The following is a 10,103-nucleotide window of genomic DNA, read 5'->3' on the forward strand; positions in this document are numbered from 1 at the left end:
CGACCGTTCTATCAAAATTCCTAAGGGAATAATTAAAGACGCGTTGATTAAGGTTGGTGATTTCGTTTTTCCTGTTGATTTTGTGGTCCTAGAAACTGAACCGGTCAAAAATCCTAAAAATCAAATTTCAATCATTCTAGGAAGACCTTTTCTAGCCACATCCAATGCCTTGATTAATTGTAGGAACGGTTTAATGAAACTAACATTTGGAAATATGACCACTGATCTTAATATTTTTCATGTCGGGAACCAACCCAATGACTATTTTAACCAACACATGGAGATTAATTTAATTGATAAAATGCTTGATCATGAAATCATGAGTGTCGATGATGCTCTTGACTTTTGCTTAAATCATTTTGGTCAAAATTGGGTTGATTCCGATTACACTAATAAGGTCAATAAAATGTTAGAGTCCACCATTCCTATAACTAACCAAGAGCTTGAACCACTTCCTTTGTCCTTTCATCAAGCTAGTGAACCAGTTGAGCCAAGTCCACCAGAATTAGAACTCAAACCTCTTCCTAACACTCTTAAGTACATGTTTCTTGGTCCTAATGAGTCTTTTCCCTTCATAATTGCTTCTAATTTGACCCCATCTCAAGAAGAGGAACTTTTAATTGTGCTTAGAGAGAACAAAGAAGCCATAGGTTGGAGCATTTTTGATATTAAAGGGATTAGTCCGACAGTTGTCCAACATAGAATTCAGTTATTTGATGATTCTAAACCAGTTAGGGAGCCACAAAGGAGGTTGAATCCAACTTTGATGGAAGTTGTTAGGAAGGAAATTCTTAAGTGCCTAGATAATGGGATCATCTTTCCCATATCTGATAGCTCGTGGGTGAGTCCGATTCAAGTAGTACCTAAGAAATCGGGTATTACTGTAGTGACCAACGAGAATGACGAGCAAGTTCCAACTCGTGTTCAATCTGGTTGGAGAGTGTGTATAGATTATAGGAAACTCAATTCTACCACTAGAAAAGATAACTTCCCTTTACCATTCATCGATCAAATGTTAGAAAGGTTAGCGGGTCATTCCTATTATTGTTTCCTAGATGTGTTTTACGGCTATTTTCAAATCCCCATTGCTCCCGAAGATCAAGAAAAAACCAAATTCACATGTCCTTTCAGAACGGTCGCTTATCGTGGTCTAGCTTTTGGTTTGACCACGGCCCGTGCTACATTCCAATGATGCATGATGAGCATATTCTCCGATATGGTAGGTGAATTCCTAGAAATTTTCATAGATGACTATTCCATCATTGGTTCTTCTTTTCATCAATGTCTAAAACATCTTGACTTAGTTTTAAAAAGGTGTAAACAAATGAACCCCGTTCTTAATTGGGAAAAATGTCATTTCATGGTTAAAGAAGGAATTGTCCTTGGTCATAAAATCTTGAAAAAGGGAATTAAAGTTGATAAAGCTAAAATTGAGCTCACTGCTAGTCTCCCTCCACCAAAATTGGTCAAAGCAATTCGCTCATTCTTAGGACATGCGGGTTTTTATAGGCATTTCATTAAAGATTTCAGTAAAAAAACTCGACCCTTGACCAATCTTCTTTCCAAAGATGTCAAATTCGAGTTCAATAGTGATTGTTTACAATCTTTTGAACACCTTAAGAAAGAATTGACTTCATCCCCGATAATTAAATCTCCTGATTGGAATGAGCCTTTTGAGTTGATGTGTGATGCCTCCGACTATGCAGTTGGGGCAGTTTTAGGGCAACGAATCAATAAGATACCTCATGTCATATACTATGCTAGCAAGACCTTTAATGATGCCCAACTTAATTACTCAACCACCGAAAAGGAGCTTCTAGCCGTAGTATTTGCCCTTGAGAAGTTTAGGTATTATCTTATTGGTTCGAAAATCATTATTTACACCGATCATGCCGCCTTCGATACCTTTTCTCGAAAAAGGACTCAAAAGATCGTATGATTAGGTGGATCTTGTTGCTCTAAGAATTTGACCTAGAAATTAGGGATAAGAAGGGGTCTGAAAATGTTGTTGCCGATCATCTTTCTCGATTGGTAGTAGAGTCAACCATTGACTTGCCTTTGAATGAACCTTTTTCGGATGAACACTGTTGGGAATATGTTGTGTACTTGATGATTAGTTTAACAAAACACCTTAGTAGATTCAACTAAGTGAAAATTGTAGCACTCGATGGATGTTCAAATTTAGTCCTGACGGATGATCATTACAGTCCCGACGGATGACTAATTGAAATCCATCGAGTGAGTAGCTTATGTAATAAATAGGTGATGTAGCATATTTCTACAAACAACTTTGCGCAAATTCTGTAGAATAGATGAGTCATGTTGACTACTAGTGGATATACATAATAGGTTGATTAATTGTATATAAGTGATGTCTTGTAATTCTGTATAAGTAAAATAGAGTCAAGTGACAAAGCTATCCGACGGATGATCAACAAAACTAACCGACGGATGATCAACAAAGCTACCCGATAGATGATCGACAAAGCTACCCAACAGATGATCTACAAGACTTCCGACGGATGATCAAATTCAAATATCTGTTGACAGTGACAACACAGTCACATGCGTCGGGTGTTTGCAAAAGGAATGTGGCAGCCTGTTTAGCAGGAAATTGAGAACAAAGAAGCATTACCATTTCCATGCAATTGTGAAGATATTCAAAGATGTTGGAATAGAGTAGTGAAGCAGCATGGAATTAGACTAGATACATTTTGTTTTATTATCTTGTCTTATTGTCACGTGAACTTGGTGATATATAAACCAAGTGTAGCTAGTAGAACAATTAACTAAGCAAACACATTTTCAAAGAGAGATAGATAAAGCTGTACTTGTTAAGAATCTCTCTGTAGTTTGATTGTTCAACTTGTAAAGCAGCTGTGAGCCATTTGAGCTGTACTAAATTGATGTGGATCGCCCCTGAAAGAAAGAAAAGAGAAAGAAGAAAAGGGATAAGAGAATAAAAGGATATTTCAAAAGAACACGATCAATCCAGAAACGTGAACTTTGAATCTCAAATTGCTTAGATCAATCCAGAAACTAAGTAATTCGAATCTACCCTTCAAAACAATCCAGTAATTGAAGTTTAAAGGAAAGAAAAACTACTCATAGTTTATCTCAAAATAAAAGTTTTATATCATCCATTGTCTCCCTTAAAAGATTACATGAGAAGGGTATTTATAAGCATAGACAATAACCCAAACCCAATAGGATTCCAAGAAAAATTCAATATCAGCTTGAATTAGCCAATATCTGAATCCTTCCAGGAAACAAAGTTAAAAACCAAATCCGAATAGAAAAAAGACAAAAACCAAATCCAAATAGGAAAATTGAATCCTAAGTGCTTAAAACAAGAAAAACCCTTTCAAGTGAAAGGTAAAAACTTGCAAGCAAAATTCGAATTAATAATTATATAATAATCAGCTACTTGTCCAACTTCATGCATCGCTCCATTATTCCTTGCTGTCCAAGTAAGCTGTATAACCCATGTTTGCATCCTCTCCAATTGAGCATCACCACGAGCACACATAACCAAATCCAAATTAACATATTCATTCCTTGATCCTCATCAGGGAGCCAAGGGGAGCCCTTGATGCGAGAATATGAGAGAAATGCAGGTACAGGAGAGATAAAGACGGACATCATTGCTAGTGAGTCAATGAATGTCAATGCTGCAGACAGGGAGGGACTATCTCAGCATAGTCAAGCTGTTATAGATTCCCCCTCCTTGGATGCTGAGACATTTACTCATCCTGTTCCAGCATATCAACTTCTAGCTGGACAGGGCAATGACAATACAGAAAGGATGCTGAATTTGGTGCACATAACACAATCTATGCAAAGAGCAAAAGATGCAATCACAGCCATGCCCTCTAATGCTGGTGATGACATAGATTATAAGGCTGGTCGATCAGAAGAATTCTTTGGTGATGAGGGTGAATATAGTGAAGATGAGCCACTGGACATAGGGGGAGAAGTAGGCCCTAGTTCCAGATTAGGTATGCCATTTTGGGCATTCTCCAAGAAATGTGATGAGCATCGTTTCAAGACCACCCTCATCAAAATCATTAGTCATACACAATCTGCTCTTTAATTAACAAACAATGCCTGCACCAAGAAGCTCCTGCATGCACACCTTGCTTCTCTCCAATTACAAAAAATTCAAGGCTTTCAACATAGTCAGAATGTCTCTTCTGTCAAAAATAAAGTTGGTCAAATCAAGAAAGACATTTCAGAAATCTTGGATGCTAAACTTCCAGAAGCCACAATGATTGATATTATGAGACAGCTCAGGAAGAACTCTGATCTTGCTACAAAGGTTGAATCCCTGGATAAAAGAATGGTTGCTATTGAAGCTTCTCTAACATCAATTCATTTACATCAAGCACAACATACAAATTTTCTTCAAAAAGCTAGTGGCTTCATAAATCTCTTCTTCTACTCAACTTGCTGATAACAAAAAGGGGGAGAAAGAAAGTTCTATTGTCCCAATCAGTCAAGAGGGATCAAGGAGTGAGGGAAATTAAAAAGTGCTAAATATTCAAGTAAGCAAAGCAATTGTGCCAGTAATTTCCTTCACAAAGCCACCTGCCATAGATAGCATTGATCTGATCAATCAAGCAGTAGCCAAACTGAAAGCAGCAGCTGAGAAGAAGCCAGTGAGCCCAATAAACTGGAAGAAAATTGATGATGATATTCAAAAGAAGTTTGGTCCAGTTCAGAAGCCAGACAAAACAGTCATTCATCACTCTCAAGTCAAGAATATTTCTGTGAATAAAATGAGTATGAATTATCTACAAAAAGGCCAAACATCCTGCATCAAAACTCCAAAGGCAAATCTGATCATGAAGCCAAAAAGGAACTACTCAAAGCTTTTAGACAAATATCCTTTGGATACAGTGTATGAGACACCTAGGTCAGATGAGAAGAAGCTGTTGTTAAGGTCAATAGCATTTTACAAAGATCCAACTGATTCAGTACTGAAAAGAAGGATTGCCAAGGTTTTCAGAAATGGTAAAGAAATCTGTGTGGTGGCTGGACACCCTCAGTTTGTAGAAGCAAAAAGGGAAGATAAAGAAAGATTAAGGCAAGAAAAGAAGCAAACTGCCCTAGATGCTAAGAAACTCAAACAAAAGAAGGAGCAAGCTTCTATCTTGGCCAATCTTCAAGATGTAAAGACTACAAAAGAGATTTATGAATAACTGATGAGGATCAAGGAATGAATATGTTAATTTAGATTTGGTTATGTGTGCTCGTGGTGATGCTCAATTGGAGAGGATGCAAACATGTGTTATACAGCTTACTTGGACAACAAGAATAAAGGAGCGATGCATGAAGTTGGACAAGTAGCTGATTATTATATAATTATTAATTCAAACTTTGCTTGCAAGTTTTTACCTTTCACTTGAAAGGATTTTTCTTGTTTTAAGCACTTAGGATTTAATTTTCCTCTTTGGATTTGGTTTTTGTCTTTTTTCTATTCGGATTTGATTTTTAACTTTGTTTCCTGGAAGGATTCAGATATTGGCTAATTCAAGCTGATATTGAATTTCTCTTGGAATCCTATTGGGTTTGGGTTATTGTCTATGCCTATAAATACCCTTCTCATGTAATCTTTTAAGGGAGACAATGGATGATATAAAACTTTTGTTTTGAGATAAACTATGAGTAGTTTTTCTTTCCTCTAAACTTCAATTATTGGATTGTTTTGAAGGTTAGATTCGAATTACTTAGTTTCTGGATTGATATAAGCAATTTGAGATTCAAAGTTCACGTTTCTGGATTGATCGTGTTCTTTTGAAATATCCTTTTCTTCTCTTATCCCTTTTCTTCTTTCTCTTTTCTTTCTTTGTGGAGAGATACACATCAACAACCATCTGAAATTGCTGAATCTAAAGATCAGAAGGCAAGATGCACCTCAACTGGAAAAGAAAATTCAGATACAAGCTTCAAGCTAAAAGAAAATTGGACTTCGGTGATGAGGAATTGGAAGACTACATTGCCAAACAATCTACTACTAATCTCAGACATCCATGCCCTCTGTGGTACGTGAGGAATTCAAGGTAGATCCATTCAAGAACTTTCATGGTTAACCTATCATTCCAAAGGATGAGCCAATAGACTGGGATAGTCTACCAATTCCTGAGTTAAACATTCCTCTATTCAAGAAGCCAAAGAAAACAAAGCTTAGAGCAATCAAGAAAGTGAAGCCCTCAACTCTCAGATCTAAGACACTAGCCAAAGCTCAACCCAAAGTCAACAAGAGAGATATCATGTATATCTGTGATATCAAGGAATTCTCAGACCTAAACCTCTACTTGGATGAACTGGAAGAAGTAAGAGGTATAGATACTTACAGAAATCTACCTGAAAGGCTAGTGTTCAAATATAAGGAAGGAAAAAAGATCACATGGCCACTTCACAGGATTCTTTATGAAAGCCAATCTGTATTGATAAAGGTCTACTCATCCTTCAAAAAGAACTTTGGATTCAATGTGATTGCAAAAAGACTAGTTCTAAAGAAGATTGAAGAACTGAGGAGTATTAGAGCTAAAGATGCACTCCCAAAAACTTTAACTATTCCTTACACAGGGTGTAGAGTGCATCTAAGGTCCTATTGGCTGATGGAATTCATGGATGATAAGGGATTAAGAAGATTCTTCAGATTAGAGGACCCGCTGAGCATTTCTAGCAATGAAACTCTTCGGGAAATACAAGGAATGCTAGATCTCTCAGAAGCTGATGAACTTAAATTCCACAAACAACTCCAAAATCAGATAGAAGAGAACAACGGGAAGCTTGGGAAGATATTCAGACAATCAAGGAAATAGATTTATCTGCTCAGACTAGAGGAGCACATTGATAATGATTGTGAGCAAATCTTTGTACATTTTTTCTTGTTCAATTTTAAGTAAATATTGAAGCACTCATTAGTTTTATCTGCTACTTTTCAATCTGTATTTTTAAGGGTGTTTTGTTATCATCAAGTTTCTCTTAATTTATGGATACAATTCTAGTAGGCATAAATTTGGGGAAATTGTTGGGAATATGTTGTGTACTTGATGATTAGTTTAACAGAACACCTTAGTAGATTCAACTAAGTGAAAATTGTAGCACTCGACGGATTTTCAAATATAGTCCTGACGGATGATCATTACAGTCCCGACAGATGACTAATTGACATCCATCGAGTAAGTAGCTTATGTAATATATAAGTAATGTAGCACATTTATGCAAACAACTTTGTACAAATTCTGTAGAATAGATGAGTCATGTTGACTACTAGTGGATATACAGAATAGGTTGATTAACAAAACTATCCGACGGATATCAACAAAACTACCCGACGGATGATCAACAAAGGTACCTGACGGATGATCAAAAAAGCTACACGACGAATGATCTATAAGAATTCCGACGAAGGATCAAATTCAAATATTTATTGACAGTGATAACACAGTCACATGCATCGGGTGTTTGCAAAAGGAATGTGGCCGCCTGTTAAGCAGGAAATTGAGAACAAAGAAGCATTACCATTTCCATACAATTGTGAAGATATTCAAAGATGCTGGAAAGAGTAGTGAAGCAGCATAGAATTAGACTAGATATATTTTGTTTTATTATCTTGTCTTATTATCATTTGAACTTGGTGATATATAAACCAAGTGTAGCTAGTAGAACAATTAACTAAGCAAACATATTTTCAAAGAGAGATATATAAAGCTGTACTTGTTAAGAATCTCTCTGTAGTTTGATTGTTCAACTTGTAAAGCAGCTGTGAGCCATTTGAGCTTCACAGAGTTCTATTTGATATATATATATATATATCTCGTGGATAGTTTCAAATCCACTAAAGAGTTTTAAAAGCATTTGTTTTTATTACTTTCATATTTTATCAAGTAAGAACAGTTTTTAGTTTTGGAAAAAGTTCCCAGAATTACATTCAACCCCCCTTCTGTAATTCTTGTTGTAATGTTAGGGACTAACAAAACTTTCTTTCTATCTCTACCCTCCCTTTATTTGCCGACATTTTTAATTACCTTGTCACCGGCAACATTCCGACTCATTGGTCCAAGCAAGATAAATCCAAATTCTTTTCACAAGTCAAATACTTCTTTTGGGATGACCCTTATCTCTTCAAGTATTTCCCGGACCAAATCATTATAAGGTGTTTTCCAAATCACGAGTTTGGAAGTGTCCTTTCCTTCTGTCATGATCAAGCTTGTGGAGGTCATTTTAGTGCCAAAAAGACGGCTGCCAAGATACTCCAAAGCGGTTTCTATTGGCTTAGTTTATTTAAGGATTTCGCGGAATTCTGTGCCGCTTATAGTAGATGTCAACACTTAGGAAAGATCACAAGACGTAATATGATGCCAATGAATCCGATCCTAATTATCGAAATTTTCGATGTTTGGGGGATGGATTTTATGGGCCCATTTTCTTGCTCATTTGGCAACCTCTACATTCTCTTAGCGGTCGATTATGTGTCTAAGTGGGTCGAGGCCATTCCAACTAAGTCTAATGATAATAAGGTCATTCTTAAATTCTTAAAAGAGAATATATTTTCTCGATTTGGTACACCTAGAGCTATCATTAGTGATCAAGGAAAACATTTCAAGAACCATCAATTTGAGTCTCTCTTAAAAAAGTACTCGATCACCCATAAATTGGCCACCCCTTATCATCCTCAAACTAGTGGTCAAGTTGAAATCTCAAATAGGCAAATCAAACAGATTTTAGAAAAGACTGTCAACTTCAATAAGAAGGATTGGTCAACTAAGTTGATAGATGCTTTATGGGCCTATAGGACCGCGTTTGAGACTATCTTGGGTATGTCTCCTTATCGGCTTGTGTTTGGTAAAGCTTGTCATTTTCCGGTTGAACTTGAATATCGAGCCTTGTGGGCCATTAGAGAGTTGAATTTTGATTTACCCACTGCCAGTAATCATAGGAAGTTGCAATTATCCGAGTTAGAGGAAATGAGAAATGATGCCTATGAAAATGCTAAAATCTATAAAGAAAGAACCAAAGTTTTTCATGATGAATCAATTTTGAGAAAATCCTTTTCTCCCTGTCAAAAGGTTCTTTTGTACAATTCTAGACTTTATTTATTTCCCGAAAAATTGAAATCTAGATGGGAGGGACCTTACATTGTTAAAGTAGTTTTTCCTCATGGTGCTATTGAAATTGAAAATCTTAAAAATGGTAAAATATTCAAAGTTAATGGACAACGTCTTAAACCATTTTTAGAGTTTCCAGTCGATTCCGAGGAAGAGGTCATCCACCTCATTGACCCATGATCAAGTAAGTCTCCTTCGGTAGGTAGTTTTAACTCTCTTCATCCTTTATCAGATATATACTCATCATTATCCTTGCTTATTTCTCTCTTTTCCATACATTGAGGATAATGCATGATTTAGGTATGGGGGAGGGTTTTAGTGTAATTCTTAAAAAAAAAAAATTCCAAAAAAAAATTCAAAAAAAAAATTCAAAAAAATAGAGACATTTTTTAGCTAAGTTGTCATACTCTCTTTTGAACTTTAATAGTAGTTGGTGTTAACATGTTTTTCAAAAACTTATATATATAGTGCCTTTCAGATTATTTAAACGTAGTTAAGTAAGGTGTCTTTTTGAAACTTGTGATTGAACGGTTTTCACTTTAGATTCCAGGACGACATTTTTTGTACAAGACCTTTTTTGGAGAGATTGTCTAGGAACGTTATTCGATAATTGAGAGAGAAGCCACATGTTGAAATAATGTCGAATCAATTTTTTGCGAAAAGAAAAGAAAAAAAATGATGAATAAACTACTTCAATACCCATTATTCTATAAACAAAAAATCTTTAGATAATGGGCACAAGTAGAATTGACTAGTCTTGTTTTGTGGCCTTTGTTACTCGAGTTATTAAGTTCGTCGGGGGATTTCAAAACCTAGTGCCCTAAAACCATCTGGTTTGGGAGTCACTGACCTAAAGCTCGCTACATGGGTAACATAGAAAGCCTAAGAAAAAAGACATCATAAAGTCAATTGAAAAAAAAGAAAAAAAAAGATAGAAAAAGAAAAAAAAGAAAATAATAATTTTGTGAAGTTTGGCTAGATACT

At 35.9% G+C, this 10,103-nt stretch overlaps 1 protein-coding gene across 1 annotated transcript; it reads left to right on the forward strand.

Moving 5' to 3' along the window:
- The first annotated feature begins 214 nt into the window (after positions 1–214).
- LOC141663927 (uncharacterized) lies at positions 215–1,192 on the forward strand. Its single transcript, XM_074469803.1, has one exon. The coding sequence runs from the start codon at positions 215–217 to the stop codon at positions 1,190–1,192; it is 978 nt and encodes a 325-aa protein (XP_074325904.1).
- Positions 1,193–10,103: the final 8,911 nt, after the last annotated feature.

Source organism: Apium graveolens, chromosome 1, assembly GCF_009905375.1.
Source record: "Apium graveolens cultivar Ventura chromosome 1, ASM990537v1, whole genome shotgun sequence".
NCBI classification, from domain to species: Eukaryota; Viridiplantae; Streptophyta; class Magnoliopsida; order Apiales; family Apiaceae; genus Apium; species Apium graveolens.

Excerpts from the sequence above, each read along its gene's own strand:
- LOC141663927 (XM_074469803.1), top strand. The coding sequence starts at position 215 with ATGACCACTGATCTTAATATTTTTCATGTCGGGAACCAACCCAATGAC.